At 41.3% G+C, this 18,686-nt stretch overlaps 1 protein-coding gene across 3 annotated transcripts in view; it reads right to left on the reverse strand.

Annotated features, from left to right (window-relative positions):
* Nucleotides 1–16,190, reverse strand: part of csmd3b (CUB and Sushi multiple domains 3b) — a 1,935,846-nt gene extending 1,919,656 nt beyond the window's left edge. For all 3 annotated transcript variants that reach the window (XM_087986040.1, XM_087986041.1, XM_087986039.1), the window contains exon 1: nt 15,975–16,190. In XM_087986040.1, coding sequence (XP_087842166.1) covers nt 15,975–16,155 — 181 coding nt within the window. In that variant the 5' untranslated portion in view covers nt 16,156–16,190. The remainder of the gene's footprint in view (nt 1–15,974) is intronic.
* Nucleotides 16,191–18,686: the final 2,496 nt, after the last annotated feature.

The raw sequence follows: 18,686 nt of genomic DNA on the forward strand, positions 1-18,686 counted from the left end.
ACTCATTGGTGATGATGCAGTCACTGTGGTATGTCCACAACATAAATCCAAGAGCTTAAAACTTAAGTGGCTTAATATTCTCAATAGCAACTGCCCCCAGAGAGTTTATAGGGCAGGCCATAATCTATGCTATGGTCACCTGATTGCAGTTTCCTAAATCGGTTAAATTTGAATAAATAGATAACTTCAGACATGTGGAGAGTAAAAAATGCCCAATGGGAATTCATAAATTTATGACCTGCTGAGCTTTTCCAGCAATCTATTTTCGTTTCTGACAGTAAATGGTGTAGCTTTGTCTCCAAGGAGGGTATGAAGCATGTGCACAAGATTCTGGAGCAAGGCTGGCCACATGAAGGTGAATGTTTGCATACAAGGAGTTAGCAGCATATTGCAGCTCTCCTTTCAGACTCAACTCAAGCAGACTATCTTCAACTCAAACTCTGGCCTCTTAATGACTTCACCATGCAGCCATTGCATAGTTACTACTCATGCGCACTGGAATTGCGTCAGTAAAGGTAGCATGAAATTTGTGAGCTGACCGCATCTGATAGCCATGGGTTCACAGCAGATTGCCTTCCAAGCTTCCCCCTTTTTCAGTGGTGGTCCTATGTTGTGGCCAAAGTCCCCTTTGGATTAAATCATTGCACTTCTGGACACAAACATTCAGTGAGAATCGCTTTTAGATTGTGGAACCGTCCTCATTGCTGACCCTGAGATGTCCTTTGTTGGTTTGGCTCTGCAAGAAATCCACTTAAAAGTGAGTTTCTAAAAATGAGCAGCAGCAGCTGATAAGTTGGAAGTTTTGGTCGCAGGAGCCTGCTAACTCAATCAATCAGCATACTGAATGTGGCAAAAGATTTACCAGCCAAGCCAGGTTAGACAAGGTAAGAGGGGCCAGATGTATGAATGCAGTAGCTGTGCTAGTTGCGCTTAAAACATAAATGCACTTCACCACTAATGTGTTAAAATTCTCAACTAATTTATCACCAATGACGACATGTGTCCCTGATACCCCAGCCTTCACCTGGGCATGTTCCTCTACTCATGCATTGTGCATACATGATGATACATTCATCCCGTAAATGTGTCACAAAGAATACAACTGCTTGCTGCTGCAGTCTTTCAGCCCAACAGTTATTGTCCAAAAGCTGATAGCTGGGTCTTACTGCTTCTGTAGGAACAAAAAAAAAGCATTTACATGTTTTGTCATTCTTGCTTCAAGGAAAATATAGCCCATAATAGCTGGAAGAGATCAGCAGCCTGTGACCTCTCAGTAACTAAGAGTGAAGCAGCTATAGTGAATATAGAAGATAACAAAGTAATAGGGCATCTGTCAGCTGTGGGTTCATTGTAACATTATGCTTGTCAAATTATTGCACCCTGCATTAACTGCCAGTGAACCAGATTGTGAAACCCACATGTCACTCCATATATTGAAATGTAAATGTCAACCTGATTTGCAAGGAAACCATGCTATTATGTCTATTCCTTCTTCAGAAAGCAGGCCAAGCTGGTGTGCCTGACTCTAGCTGCACCACAGAATACATGCTATCACTCACATTCTCTGTCCCAAGTAACAGCTCAAAGACATGCCTGATTTCAGGGAGATTGTGCGCCAGGAGGAAATAGATTGACTCATGCTTGGGAATGAAAGAACCAGAAAAGCTGGGACAGAACCAAAGAAAGTAAGTTTTGCTGACTGGACAAATTAAATTGATCTGTTTCAGCTAAAGAACCTGTGGACCAGAACTGACAGGTCCAGTGATTCAAAGAAGAGCCTTGCACAGGTACTGAGGACAGTGTTGAACATGATGCAGTAAATGGCAGGTTTTCTGCTTTTGTTTGTTTTAGTTATGTTGGCATGACAGACTGATGTCCATAATCCTCCTATCAACCAGATCTGTAGCATCCTATTGGATGGTTTAGTTGTAGCACTGTAACTATTCCCAACAACTCCAAGGATACTTTCTGAGGTCAGATGGTGGTGAACTTGGTTGGGGTCCTAGAGTGCAATCTGTCTTCCTTTCATCAATGTTAAGCTTCTACCATAGAGTCTTGCGATGTAGCACACTTCAGAATAGAGATGACTGTCTCTTTCAATCTGTTAAGTGCTTGAAGTTGGAATACAGCTAATTATATCACAAGACTTTATCGATCTCATTGGTACTATTAGGTCTGTTTTGATTCACATTAGTAGCACTGGAGAGGGTGGTTGAATAAAAGAAGTTTGTTCGAGCAATCATTACATTTCTGACTTGTTTGCATCTGTGCACAGCTGTTGGTTGATGTTAATGATATCCCTTGTGAAAGCTCAAAATTACCCAAAGCACAGGAACACAGGATAGCTAGAATCTTTGCAGTCACTAATGGTGTGCTGTCTGCAGAAGAGGCAAATTGCAGAAGTGCTATTACTGATTGGTGGCTTCACCACTGAGGTATTAGCTTCTTAAAGACATGGCAACTGAAGGTCTGACCATTCTGATTTTTATAGCACGCACAGTGAATGCTGATTGGTGGCAGCTATTCAGCTCCTGACCAGCCTCAGTCCATTTGACCACTTCCCTTTCTCCCCCTACAACAGTGTACAGGGGAATCCGCAGCAGCAAATTCATTGTATTCTCTGCCGGAGCTGGATGAGAGAGAAAATGACAGCAACACAGCAAATGGCACAGATGTAGGTGGTCAAGTGCAATCAAGAACACAGAATCAGAAACATAAAAAGAACCATTAAAATCTTCTGAAGATCTTTACCAAGTGCCTGTTGGGCTTTTTAAATGTGCCTTTTTTCTGGTATGTCATAGTGCATAATTAGGATCAAGAGGAATTGAAAAGGAAATGATGGGGAAAGGATTGCATGATGACACAAAATTATTAACAAATCATTTAAATATACTTGTTCATTTTAGGCTGTTTCTACTTTCCTGTAGGAATAATTGGGCAGACACTAAATGGGCAGTCAACTGACATAATGGATTACCATTCACAGAATTGCCTACCCAAATATTCAACGTCTTTCAGACAAAATTACAGGTTAATGCCATTTAATCTGTGCAACTGTGTTCATTTCATTCATGCACTGCTGCTATTTTGTTTTCAGTCATGACAATAGTGATTTCTTTCTGATGTTTTTCATGCCCTATGTACAACATCTCAGTCTCAGAAAAGAGAAATGTTTTACCATTTTTGAATGAAAGTCAGTATAAAACACTTGCAATTTAAAAAAGGTAATTTTAAAAAATCATTTGAGAGGCTTCAGAATTATTGCAAGGCCTTAGTTGACATTGAGAAAGTGGAAGTGAGCTGTCTTTTTGAATTGCTGCAGTCTATGCGGTGTAGTTAAACCCACAATACTGTTAGGGAGGGGATTCCAGGATTTTGACCCAACAACAATGAAAGAACAGTAATATATTTCCAAGTCCGAATGGTGAGTGGTAAGGAGGGGAACTTGCAGGTGGTGGTGTTCCCATGTATCTGCTGCCCTTGTTCTTCTAATTGGAAGTAGTCATCAGTTTGGAAGGTGCTATCTAAGGATCTTTGGAAATTTTCTGCCAATAGTACAAACTGTTGCTATTGAGTGAAGGGATTGAATGTTTGTGGAAAATAAAACCCTTGTCAGTTTTGTTCCAAACATGTGGCATTATTAAAAACTTAGTAGTTCACTACCAATTGCATTGATGCAAATTTTTTCTCCTTCCCACATCAACTATTGGTAGAATTTCTGAGTTGTATGTCTATGTCAATCACTTTGCACTTACGTATACTGGGGATTAAAACACCAAACACATATCAGGGTCTTCAGCATCCAGGGAAAAGAAATAAAACTCAAAGGTTTGCGATATGAAATAACTTCATAAAGGCTAGTATAACATCACCAAGTCATCCTTTACTTACACATGGACAGTCCTTGACACTGATCCACTCCCTCAAAGCCAGCTCTCATAGTGAATAGAAACTTTGACACTCCTGTTTATATCTGTCAGCCAGGGCTCCCTGATTGGAAAAGATTAACAGTCCCAATCAGGGAACTCATATTCTATATAATCCAGGGTGGCTGACCTCATTATGATACACTACAAGGTGTATCATAAAGATAAAATCACAGCATAATTTACCCAATAAACCACCTTGGAGTAGATTTTCATATTCAATACACACTTGAAAACATACAGTTTTGGATATACAGTTAAATATCTGACATGTTCATAATGAGCAAATTTCTGAATGTACTAGTTGAACTGAAGATGAAAATTCATCCCTATCCTCAGCAACTGTTTCTTTATAATATAAATTAAGTGTAGAAAATTAATTCATTTAGAAAAAGCAGTTGATTGCTTAGTATAAATACCCATCCAATATTGATGAGTAGTAGCTTTGACCATACCCAATAAAAATTATTAAATTGTTAGTATGGAGGAATTTTTCAATTCTAATAGTGGTATATCAGGAAATGGAAATAAATTTTAAAGGTAATCCTGTTCAATACTCAATATAACGTTTGGATTGATGTCACCAAATAAAAGCAGACAACAGCTAATTAATGATTAATAGTAAAATTATTTTAATTGAACTACTATGACACACCTACACATGGGAATTGAACATTCTGGCCTAGAGATACAGACCAAAAGACCTTCAATAATTAATAGAGTATGGACAAACAATACAACACTATTTGTCCCATTTAATATTGTTACCATATTCTTATAATCTTTAATAAAAAGAATGGAATCATTTTAATTTTATCTATCTGCACAACTAGCAACTGAGTCATAATATCATTAGATGATACATCCAAAATTAATGCTTTTCCCCATGCTAATTTTGGCGATGGCAAGCTTTTAATCATGTTGGTGAGAAGCCATTCACCTTCCCACTCCAGTGTGTGATAGGATGGCATTCCATCTCACCAGTATTTTAGGCCCTTAAGGGGACAATTAATCTTCATTTACAGGCCTTGTTCCACTGCTTCTTGTTAAACCAATGGAATGGTGGGAGGATTTCACTATATGGGGGAGGATGATAAACAAACCCATGCAGGATTACTCATGGTCTCTTCCTTGGTCACTATCTGATGAAGGGACTCAGTGTCAGGAATTGGGAATGCACTGAATGTCACCCACTGCTCTTGTTGCAAACACCCTCTTGACTCTCCATTCTGCCCTTCCACCATCAAATCACCTGCAACAGGTGATGATTCTAGGGCAATAGTGATTATTGTACTGGAAATAGTCATTGACTCCCCAGTGACACTTCTGTTCAATACAGCTGCTGGCCTTTCATTGACCGGTAGGTCTTAGACCAGTATACTCTCTGGGTATTTTCATCCCCAGGCCCTTCATCTCCAAAACAACCTGTCGCTATCCAGTTAAGAAAGTCACTTCATCTGTCAGCCCATCCATAAAGATGATACAGGGCACTCTCAGTTGCTGGACAAGACCCCAATTACCTCTATTAAATACCTCTATTACAGCTCAAAATGAATCTGTCAAGTCAATGTTGACTGTTTGAAATCCAAACAAATCAAACCCATCCACCAGTCTCTCCCTGGAGACCTACAAATTTATTTCCCTCAATTTCCAATCTAGTTTCCTTGTGAATTTACTCAACTCCTATACCTGTCATACAAGGTGCTACAAATAGGAGCAGAAGGGGACCATTTCAGCCCGAGCCTCCTCTAGCATCCAATAAACTCACGGCTAATTTGTTGATGCTCTGAAATTCACGTTACCCTCCATAACTGGCAACCATTGCTCTGCCTAAAAGCTCTGCAGAAGTGAGCTGTCATCCTCAATTTAACAGAAGAACCAGTGGCAACCTGGTAATTTGCTTCCACCTGCCAAGTGCCTCCAGAATTCAATCACTCCCTGGATTAGATGCTTTCCAAGTAAATGTTGCCCAATATTTCCACTTTTGTGAAGAATTAAAAAACAGAAAGCATAACTGCAAAATAGTTATGAATAAACCTAATTGGCTAAAAGAGGGCTTCTCAAATTGGGAGCTCAGACCCAATAAGGTCATGAGCTCTAAGGGAGAAATGGCCAACCTACTATCATTTTCTTATCCCACTGCTCCAACCTCACACTCAAAATCTCTACCAATAATCAGAAATCCATGTGACGTTTGACTCCATTTTAAAGACAGAATGTTGAAATTAGATTACTCCAAATTAACACTGACTTTCCTATATTATTACATAATTTGGTTAAAAATGAAACAAAAGTTAGAATTAGCCCTTTTGGCATGAAATATGCAGAATATTATATATCTCTCAAACAACTGCACTACTTCTAAATTCAGTGTGCATAATTTTAGTTGTATAACTTTCTTCCCAGCTACCCCTCAATGGGAACTGCAGGTTTTTTTTTTAAAATCCAGAAGGATTCCCATTAAAACCTAAGAATAAAAACAAGAATATGAATTTCAATCAATTAATGCTCATATTTATATGGTTAATGCACTCCTTCTATCATGTGTTATACAACTTTTAAGAGCTTTAAAAAAACAAGATTAAGGATATGTAAATAAAGATAAACACATGAAAAAATTAGTACAAACATGTTAAAGCTTTTGTATATTAAGTATAATAATATGATTATCTACCTTGGAGTGCACAAATGTTATTCATGCACAAATTTTGCTTTACTGTATAGAAAAACCTGCAAAACTGAGTTCCATGTAGTTTTGTTTTCTACTAGCAAAGGAAGGATAATTTCCTGCATATCATTTATGTCAGCTACACTATGTGGCATATACAAAAACAGAAGTTGCTGATAAACCTCAGCAAGTCTGGCAGCATCTGTGAAGGGAAACCAAAGTTAACATTTCAGGTCTGGCGACCCTTCCTCAGATTTGATGGTTGCTAGGAAAATGTAGGTTTACATGTAGATGATAGGGTGGGGGGGGGGGGGGGGGGGGGGGTGGTGGTGGTGGGGTTAAGGAGTAAACTATATGTAGGGATAGAACTCAAAAAGAGAGAAGAACAGTTGGACAGACTGCAGCAAATTCTGTTTTTGTTTCTGATTTAAAGCATCCGCAGTTCTTTCGGTTTTTTATTGTGTGTACACTGTAGACACTTCCAAATTACCATCATGTGATCCTATAACTCACATTAGAACCATTGTCTGAGTGATAATGCTATCTTTTCAGCTAAGATATTTTACACCTAAAAGTGATTAAAATAGGATACCATCTCAATATTATAATATTTATGAACAAAATGCCACAGATATAAGACCTAAACACATTTTAGCCATGGTGATAATTCCAGACACTGTAAATTGTGACATGAGGCAGGTATGTCAAAATACACGTATAGCAAAGTATTCAATGCTTCATAAAGTAGAACATGTCAAATGAAATCTCATATAATCTCACATTCTAGCATTTGCCATCTGTTGAAATTTGCTGTGTTTATCATAATCTAGTTTGCCAAATTATCAAAATACTATATACCAAATATAGCAAATTACAACGGACAATGATTTTGTATGAATCGCTTTTAAAACTTACAATCAGAAATTTATTGCTGTCAATGGTAATATTTCTTAATTTGCTAAAATATATAAAAGTGCATGAATAGAAAGGGTTTAGAGAGATATGGGGCAAATTCTGGCAAATAGAACTAGATTAGTGGAGGATATCTGGTCAGCATGGATGAGTTGAACTGATTCCACACTGTACATCTCTATGATTATGACTCCATGACACATAATAAGCTGCTGAGCTTTTGCAAATCTTGCCAAAGGTGGATTTTGAAATTCGCAACAGTTTAAGACAGGATTTGAGCCTATTGAAATGATAATAATTTTCACTGTAACTCTCTTACAGTGAATATTATACCTTCATTTCAGCCCGAGGATCCATTTGATAATATTTATTTCTATAGAGTTTTAGCTCATGTTGTTTTGAAGACACATATTGTCATGCTGTCACTGGACGATTTTAATTAAATTCTAATAGCTTATTATTACTGTTCTAAGACAGAAATGCAATAGAAAATGCAATATAGTTCCTTTGATATACATTCCAGCAATATAAAACATTTTCTCCAGTCCTAAATATTTCTGTCAGTTCCCCACACCAACATTCTAATCCTAATGCTAAACTGCTGCCAATTTCCTTCTCCAAGCTTTACTTGACTTTATCATTAACTAAATTCATAACGAAGAAGTATTTCCTCATTTTATTGATTAAAAAGTGCAATGAAAGCAAAAAAATTGCAAAATTTAGGAGCAGACACATTAGCTATTGAAAAGGTGATTCAAAGGTTTATGCTTTCAGAAGAAAGTTAGCAGGAAATAAAGGGGTATGGGAGAATGGGGGAGAGGTTCCAAACAGTGAGGTTCAGATAATTAAAGCTTCTGCCATTGAAAGTAATGAAAGGAAGGCAATGGAACAGGCAACCAGAGATAGTTTAATGAATCACCAACATCCACCAGTACGCTAATGGAAAAACTACAGATATAGAATAGGATGGGGTCATGGAGGAAATTATGGATGCAGATAAATATTTATAAATATGGTTCCAAATATATTTATTCCTATAGGGAGTTGGTGGATGCACCAATGAACAGAAATTATGACTGTGACATACCATTTCTAAAGGCAGAACATGGAATTGGCACCTCTCATACTCTCTTGCTTATTAATGGTTCCCAAATATTTGAAATTAAAATTTTAAATGTCAACACCATGGACAAGAGACACATACAACCATGTGGCAGAAGGACATTTTAGTGGTGAACCTGCCATAAGCTTACAATGATGCTAACTTTCCCATGCAATACTTTTATCGTTAATGTAATACTTATTGGAATCATAAAGGGAACAGATTTTTTACAAATTTAAATTTCACTTCTAAATATTTCACATTACATTGGCTTTATTTTTTTCATATGTGAATTGTATATAACGTTTGTACAGGTGGGTGTGAAGAGGATGTTCCTACTAATGGGACAATCTTGACCTTGTTTTAAAAATAAGGGGGTCATCCATTGAAAACAGAGAAAAACAGGGATCATGCACATTTGTTTCCTCAAAGAACAACACCCAATATAGACTCCTTACATAATTAATCCATTTTCATACAGAATACAAGATTGTTAGTTGTTAGTCTTTTCAACTTTTCTTGCTGAAAAGGTGGGACAGCCACATCTTTTACTACTTTCAAAGCAGAGGTGGAGATGCAGGGATGTCGATCTGAGATTACAATCAGATCAGCTATGATCCTCATAAATGGCAGAGCAGGTGTAAAGGGATGAATGGCCTATTCCCTTTAGGCCCTATTCCCTTGTTCTTTGTTGAACATGTGTGTGCATCATCGATATATGTTAAGACAAGTTTAGTCAGCGAGCTAAATGTACTGACATGCCTAGGGTTGGCACGCATTTAAGGGGAATTGGAGACTTTTTATTAATGGTAGAAGAAATAATGCCGTATTTCTGTATTTGCTCTTTATTGAGTGTTCATGTTAGCAACCACTGCTGTATTCCTCATCCTGTGAGACATGGCTAAACTTGCCAGATCATCTGCCGTTCCCCTCAACACAGTGTCAAGTTTATAGAGAGAAATCTCAGGGGGGGATAATTGAAATGTTGTAGGTGAACTCAAAGCCCTGTAATGATTTTGCCAGACTGCACCTTGCACTGGGCAGGACTGATACAACCCCTTAGGTCTCTTATTTCCTTCCCTTTGATCAACTGTTCCCATTACCCCTAAATATATACAAGATGCCAGGTCCTTCCTTCTTCCACTCTTCCATGCCCACACTCCTGAATCACCAGTGCTATTCCTGAGCCTCCATGCAAGTTGCCAATCTCCTGCTTCCCTCTTTGTGCCATGGAGTTCAATGAGGAAAACAGTTGACTTCAGACTGAAAAGTATCACATTAACTGTTATCCACTGCTTATAAATTGACCTGAATTGGGTGCCATGAGGATTCTTGTATGACTTCATCTTGAAGCTATGTAATTTTAAAATGTTATGTTAGTAAGTATTCTGGGCATGCAAATGTTTGCAAGTTGGAACCTACTAAAGGACACAAGGCCTGGCCTGCCTCAAACTTGCTGCTGGCTTAATCTCAGAATCTTAACCACTGGGAATTTGAAATTACAGCTCCAGCCCAATGCCACTGTTGCCAACTGCACAAGCTCCATTAAATTCACTAGCCCCTCCCTATCAAGATATAGTGAGACATTAAAAAAACATATGCATTCAAAATCAACCACTATCTGTATAAATCGTAACAAACATTCCTTAACCATGAATATTTTATGTTAAGATGTAATTCATTTTGATTAGTCTGACTCTAATGTCTGTAGTGCATGGAGAGAGACTGGATTTACAGTTATAAGTAATGATCACGGCTGGTAGCAGTAATAATAGGCTCTTTGAGTTGCAATTTAGACCATCAATAAGTCAACCATGGATTACAATGTAACTCGTTTATCCTCACGGGTCCAGTTGAAGTATAGCTTGAAGATAGCAAGGAAGCAGGTTGGAAAGGAAGAAAAAAGGAAAATAGATAACTAATTCCCTCATTTTCATTCCCAGCTGAAGGACCTACTTATGGGAGCAAATTACTGCAGATGCTGGAAGCTATATTGAAATCAAATAAATGCTGGAGATCACAGCGGGTCAGGCAGTATCCAGTGTGAGCAAGCAAGCTAAAGTTTCGAGTCGAGATGAGAAGAAGTATCTCAACTCAAAACACTAGCTTGCCCTCTCTCTCCATGGATGCTGCCTGACCCGAAGTAAATATCGTCAGGCAGCCCCTCATTGAAAGACATTGAACTTGTCAGATCTGTAGGTTTCAATCTTCAAGGAGAAGTGAGGACTGCTTATGATTCTCTTGTTCCTTGGATGCTGTCTGACCTGCTGCGCTTTTCCAGCAACACATTTTCAGATCTGTAGGTTTGTCCCATCAGCTGGAGAGGACAGGAACGGAGGCCAACATTGAGATCTCTTATTCGTACTAAGTAGATATGAAGCGATTTGAACGGTTCTGGGATCCCAAAAGGTCAAATACCGGACCAAGTCTGTTTTCCTTTGAACCAAAAATATGTATGTTCCCTAAACAATCATTTGTACCAAAAGGTAAAGCGGTAATATTTGCTCCATTCGGTGGAGTGGTGTATTATACTTTTAAAGCATAGCAGTTGGGTCCACTTTATTAGGAAGAAAGGACTGAGTACACTGGGAAGGGTTTTCAAAAGATGCAACCTAAGAGAATAACACGAAAAATACCTGATCGTCAACTATTTACATGTCGAAAGTATGTTGCTGGAAAAGCACAGCAGGTCAGGCAGCATCCGAGGAGCAGGAAAATCGACGTTTCGGGCCTTCACCTGATGAAAGGCTCCCACTCGAAACGTCGATTCTCCTGCTCCTCGGATGCTGCCTGACCGGCTGTGCTTTTCCAGCAACACACCCTCGACTCTGATCTCCAACATCTGCAGACCTCACTGTCTCCTTGTCCATTTCAACCATTTACATGTGTTCAGCTCCAGGGCAACTTTGGAAAATTAATTATTCACACAAAATTCCAGAACAACATGAAAACAAAAACGTTTGTCAAGGAAACCTTCAGGATTTTCTTTTTAAAAGAAAACACCGTTGAGCCAGTGTTTACCGTGAAAGCAGATAGAGAATTATTGCTGGAAGACGGGGTTGTGAGGGATAGAGTGTAAATACAAATTCAGGCGATTTGAAAAGAGCAATTATGCCACTGTTTTCTAATGATTGATTTGACCTAAAAGTGTATTTTTTAAAGCAAAACCTGGGATGCGATATATAGTGTGTATTTGTCGATCATCTACCAGTAAACTGTCATCCATATACAAGCAATTTCTCCATTGTTGCATGTGATTTCGGATATAGCGTTGAATAACATTGTAGGGTACTCACGAGATTGTCAAACTTCCCAGTCCTCTTTCTCTCCACACACAAACAAACAAACATGACTCCTTTCAGGCTTGTCTCCCATCCAGCACACCCACCAGACTGTAGGGCATGTTTATGATACAGAGAAACGATTGCAATGGCGGAAGGTCTGATTTCAGGAGATTAAATGGTAATAGGAAGGCGCTGTGATAGACTCCAGATGCCCATACTGTTGGAGATGGTGGAAGCTGTACGCTATTAACGAGAATCACTGGTATACAGTGCATGCAAGTATCCTCCTCGGTATGCTTGTCTCTCTCTCTCTCCCCTCCCCCTTCCGTCTGCACATAGACTTGTTCCACAGAGATTCGCCAGGCGAACTGCTGAACTCAGCCGAGGTACCGGAAAGTGAACGGTTGTGAAATAAAAAGGTGTTGTGATGAATTGTGAAATAAAAGGGGGAGGGTGGGCAGTTTTGTAGCTTGCAGCTGACTGCTTTAGAGAGAAAAATAACACAGCATTCGCCACGATGACGAGAAGACAGATCTTGAATCTTTTGGTTAGAGTGCTAATGACTGCAGTGGGCTGGGAGCTGCCCGGTGATTTGAACCCGGCCACCAACAGCTGGATATGTTAACCCTGTCATCAGAGGATATGCTCCTGTTGCCCAGGGTGAGGATAATACCTCTCCCGCTGGAGCCAATGTTTCCCACCACCCTCTCCCTTTATAGATCCCTCTCGTCCCGGGGAAGGGGAGGTGGGGGGGTTTGGTTTGTGGGTAAAGCATTTGTCGAAGTTATCAATCCAATTTTCAAAGTGGAGGTGCTGGTGGAAATCAATTGGAGACCTCAAGTATTGCGCAATAATACGGGACGCAGCCCCCCCCCCCCCCCCCCCCCCCGTGCGTTTGACTGTCAAAATAAAACAAAACTTCTCAACTCTCACTGGAACCGTCCAAAACACTTCTCACGGTGGCAAACGCAGTGCCCAGTCTCCAGGAATGCCCAGTTCATGGTGGAGATTTATTCGAACAGGTTACATGCAAAGCTGATTTGACGTGCTACATTTAAAAAAAAAGCCGTTGAGCTGTTCAGAGGAAAAAATAATAAAGCTGGAGTTCCGAACCTGACTGGAGAGGCGAAAATATGAAATTATGCAAACGCCATGATCGCATTAGTGAACAGAACTGAGGACAGAGAATGGTCATGGCAGGAGCACACACATATCCTGCTATACCTGAATGGAATCCCCAAGCTTCGAAACTTTGTCTAAAACAGTGGCCGCAAGTTGCTAACCCCGACTATATTCACTATACGGGAATAACCTTAGACGGTGAATTCCCAACACACCACACCCAGGATCACAGAAATCTAATTTTTTTTCTCCTTTACTGCCTAGAGTAACGCAGTTTTACACTTCAGTTATACAAATTACAGCATGGCAATCATATTTTCTCCACGCACCCCTTCTAATTGGCCTTACCAATGGCTATCTGCATAGATGCACTTATCCATGGTTTTGTGATTTATGGTTTTAATTGGAAACATTTTCATGTCAGCTGGAGCTATGAAAGTTTGCACCTGTGCTTTGTAACCATTAGACGTAAGGTGCAGGGCGGCCCTTCCCAGAAATTGCATGTGCGTGGGTTTGTATGTGTGGTTGGAGTTTGTGTCGATGTTGGTGAGTGTCATGACTGGGGCTGTGTACATGTGTGAAAGAGCCGCGACCTAATGAGGGGGGTGGTGGTGGAGGAGGAAATAAGTCAGAAGGTCACAAACTTCAAATCATTCCAGGGAGTGTGTGACTTAAGAGGAACGGCATGGAGCAATCCACTCCCAACCAGTGTCTGATGGAAACTGACCCTGCATCAACTTTCCTCCAAACTGCAACATTAATGTTCAAGGCGGACTGAATCCCGGGTAGATTCCATGCTTGAGTGCTGTCAGAGCTGGCTGCAGACAGAAAGCACTCTGCTGGAAGCGGCACACGAGGTGGACGGTCAGTGATTGTTCATCGGAGGCGACCCTGAGTCACCCGGGGCGAGAGCGTGGTTCAGGTCTCAGGGATGCCGCCTCCGAGCGAACAGCCCATACAGTACACAGCTTCTTCCACCACGCCAAACTTAGAAGGGGGTGTGCGAGAATAATGTCACACCAGTCCTTGCCTCAAAGCGATAAGGGGTCGTCGTCAGTTACACTCGAAATGGCGGGCGATCAGGCTCCCCTGACAATCCCCAAGAACGTTAGCGAAGTGTTAACATCTTTGTTTTAATTCTGTCGCCATGCAGATTCACTTTTCTCTACACAAGTAAGCGTGTTCCAGTGTAATCCTGTCCCTGCCTCAGGCTCACACACCACTAGACATACACATCTCCATCAACGGCTGATTATGCTCAAATGCTTAACTTGCGGCTTGAAAAGTGTGGTATGTAGTTGCATCATTGCAGATTTCTTTCACCTGAAACAAGTAATTGAAACCTCGCGCATGGAATTTCACACGTCAAGCCTCCAATATGCATTCATCCCATCTAACATTTCCAATTACAAAGTCCAATACATAACATTGATTACACAGAATACGGTCGTTCTGAATGGGAGACAGCAGGGCCACCCCTCCCTCCCCTTGATCCATAATAAAACTATGGATCTGAAAGTTCAGTCCCAATCTGGTGAATATGCAGAACGTTATGTCGGAATGTGCTGCAATAATTTCATAAACTGCCCACGTCGCCATCCACCTATCCTCCCCGGTTCCCAAGCGCCAGGCTGAAACGCGGATCGCCAATGAAAGGCGAAGATGCTGCTTTTATTCATTGCGAGAGCCAGCTGCAGGGCTGACAATAACTCGCTTTATATACAGAAGCAACTTGAATCCAATTCAAGCCGATGCCCCTTGTGCCAGGGGAGAGAGAGAGGGGGAAAGAAAGAATCGACCCCAAGCAAAGGAAAACGTGCCTTTTTAATATAAAAAAAAGCCTCGAATCGGTCCACGCTATATGACACCTGAAAAGTGACCCGGGAATTACTGAATGTCCAGACACAATTGGGGGGGGGAGAAAGACAGACAGCGGAATTTCTGCGGTGCAGCAGGAAACTCAATAAAAAAAACCCGAGCGATCCATTTGTCATTTCCGCCACTGTTGCTTCCACTTTAAAGGATGGGAACTGAATGAAATCTAGAACGGGGGACCTCGCAAATTAATATTTAGAAAGAAGCAAAGTTTTCTCGTTCTTGAAAAAAAAACTGGCGTTTTCTGTACGTTGTAACAACAAAATCCGAATTTGAAGAAAAAAATAAGCTGTGGGGACGTTAAACGGAGCAGATTTCAATCTCTGGAACATGCACATGTATACTGAGCAACTAACTCCCCAGAGCACAGTCTGTGTTTCAGCACTAGACTTTATAAGACTCCATTCAGTGATTTCTCATCTTGTTCCATTAACACATGACACCTTACGCTTGTATCAGTCCCGCTCGACGGGCTGAAAGGAGATCTGAAGACGTCTCATTAATAAGGTTTAAGCACTGTATACGAATCCTGTTCGATTGCTATAAGACAGCCCCCGTGCATAAAACACCTACAGCATCTCCGGCTGCATCTTTCGACCTTAAAAGTGGAGCATTGTGCGAAAACAAAATGTGACCGAAAGCTCAGCAGCCCCTTTTCGCCAGTTCCCAAATTGGATGTCACACACGCGTCAGTAATTAAACGGTGCAAATTAAGCAGCTCCACTGTAAACGGTCATTAAACATTTTAACCCAGGAAATCCCCGAGCGTTCTTCTCAACCCATCTTAGCCGGATTATGATCACCGACTGCACGAAATTCAAACAGTTAAGGGATATATCAGGCAACTCACGTATCCTATTGAGCATTCTGCAAGAATATTTATTGAGCCTAAGCTCGATTACTGCATTGAACGCCAACCCGGCAAGTCCAATGCATTCTGTCAGTTTCCCGGCATCTCAAATAAGACCAATCGCTCTGCAACCCTTCTATTTTCCCTTATTATTCCGTGCAGGTGGTTCTCTTGTACCTCTTGTGCTTGAGGGCTAAGATATTGAGGGTGGGGGGTGGGATAAGCCAAAACCTACCTTCCACACATGTGATGGTAAATAAAAAGACAAGGTAGGAAAATATAACTCCACTTTTCGAGCCCATCGCCTTCCCGAGGAAAGAGAGTCCGTGCCTGCAGCATTTACAGCATCCCGCTCGAGAAACGGATGTCAGCGAGCCTTCAGTCGAAACCCCCTGTATTTTGCAGGTCGATTTCATCCTGGTGCTAATCTGGCTGTGTCTGATGTGTGTAGCGTGTGTGTCGCCGACCAGCTTTTGCTTCTTGGTCCGCGGCACCCGAACACTACTGCGAGTGAATGTGTTTCTGGGATACCACAGCAACCTTGAACGAGGACTCAACCATCTCAACCAACGGGGGCACAAACTCCAGGCTCCTTCCCACTTGCCTTGGCTGTCTAAATCCGAAAGTACACTAAAGAGGGAGAGAGAGAGCGCGAGAAAATACCCACTGCTGGTAGCCAGCCAACTCTTAGAGAATATCCCCCCCCCCAAAAGAAATAAGAGGGGGGGAGGAGAGAGTGATGGTAGATGGGGAGAACACGAATAATGGCGTGTAATTAAACATTTAACTTGTAAGCGGCAACGTCAGAAAGAGAAATGTTTAAAATTCATACACTCTGCGGATCGATATTGCCAACACGCCGTGTCTCAAGCCGCAAAGAAGAGGCAGATACAATTGATGTATCGCCCGGAAATTAGGTGCTACGGTTGGGGGGGGGGGGTCACATGAATTCTCTCCGCCGAAAATTGCGTGGTCGGTAAACAGCAAAATAGGAGGGAGGCTATCTGTCCATCACAACGTACTGTTTGGAGATCATTTATAAATACATTGGGTTAAGCCATATCGAGATGACATGCATGTCAGTTTCGAGGTTTCCCTGATTTGGAGGGGGGGTGGGAATTTAAGTTCACTCTGTCAGAAAGGGGCAATCACCAACGGAGTCTTGCAGTCAACACCCCCTTCCCTGTTTTCAGTGTGTGTTATCACTGCTTCTTGCACTTGGCAAGAATATGATCGCGCGATGCCCATTCCATGTTGGTCATGTTGATTCGGTGGCGCTCGAGGTTTCATTCTGAATTCCCGGAATGGGTTAAAGGAGTTCAGCAGAAGAACACTTGTGCCACCTACAGGCTGTGAAGCGATGACCTGATAGCAAATCCTTGTGTTAAGACACGGCTCAGAGCTGATTCATAGATTTCCCGCTGTAATATCCTTCACACACACACACGCACGCACACAAGGATCTGCCTGGGAAATAAGCAGTTAGCGAATAATGCAATCATTTTACCCACTTACGCTTTGTGTGCTTTGTAAAAGCCTTCACTTTGGGTGGGGGCGATATATCGCCTACCAGTTCTGGTAATGGATTTGAGTTGTGAAAATAGGTAGGAGATAAGTCAAAAGTCGGATATGTCATGCATTTGAAATGTTTAATAAAAATAGTTCAGAAAAAAAAAACAATGCTGCAGAAGCGATTTGCTGTAAGTAGCTTTGGAGGCAAACGTTTGCGGCTGGTGATTGTTAATCACAGGATGCTGGTACATAGAGAACCAGGCCATTAGACCCAGAATCCCTGTGAACAGCTCTCTCATCTGTCCCGTTCGCCTCTCCTCTGACCCATCCCTTTAAAGAACTCCTCTTCTGAAAGTTCCGATTGAATCCGCTATCACGAGCGTTTCAGTCGCTATCTTCAGGCCATTAAAAAAGTGTTTTGACAAATTACCTTAGATTCCCTTCCAGTTTTTCCTGTTCACCCACAGCATACTGTATTGTACGGAGTACCAAGTGCACTTAACTGGAGATTAACGTGTTAATGAGCATGCTTAAACCGATATACTAGCCAGCAATCATCTCCTGCCTGTTACTCGAAGGCTTCGCCCTTTCCCCACGAGACCATTATCATCAGTTCTGTTCCCGACTGGGGTGATCAGCGGTTGTGAGGACATATTTAGGCCCAGGAATATATTTTTTTCCAATATAACCTTGTCTGACACGCAATTTATATTATATTGCAGATTATACACATTCCTTGAGATAATATAGTCCTTTCCCAAAGTTAAGTTAGCCTGTCGCTTCAGTTGAAAATTTATATGGAAGAGATTGAAGCCTACAAAAAATATATAATCACTGTTGGTAAACATGATTGTTCTGTTAACGCATCCTGCGATGCGCACATCAAATACATGCCTGGAGCTAGTTTTATAGTTATCTTTAAGCAGCACGTCAACACAGCTATCATATCTCACTGTCTGTTACAATCTGACTCCCCGTCCTTGCTCTGCCTATCGTCTTCACCCACCCCTCACTCTCTGCCTATCCTCTTCACTCCCACACCCCCCATCGCTCTCTGTCTATCCCCTTCTACCCCACCCCATCGCTCTCTGTCTATCCTTTCCTTCTCCCCCTCCTCGCTCACTATACTGAGTCCACGTATCTGCCTTTCACGACACCTGTTCCTATTTCCCCATCCTGCTGTCTGTCAGACCGGTCTCTTTCCGCACATCACCTGAATTTATTCATTACTCGCTCAAACGCACCTTTACTTCTTTTCCCCCGTGGTTTTCCCTTGAGTATAAATCCTTCCCAGACCCGCACACATAACCAGCATTATCCCTCACTTAAATAAGTGACGAAGTCATTTGTTTGTTATTAATATGTATTAGCTCAGAAATAGATTAATTGGACAGAATGCAGGATAAAAATATGCAGCGATAGGCGTATTATTATC

The sequence above is a fragment of the Chiloscyllium plagiosum genome, unplaced genomic scaffold, assembly GCF_037043375.1.
Source record: "Chiloscyllium plagiosum isolate Xiang-an unplaced genomic scaffold, Cpla_swu_hap1 HiC_scaffold_4, whole genome shotgun sequence".
Taxonomy (NCBI): domain Eukaryota; kingdom Metazoa; phylum Chordata; class Chondrichthyes; order Orectolobiformes; family Hemiscylliidae; genus Chiloscyllium; species Chiloscyllium plagiosum.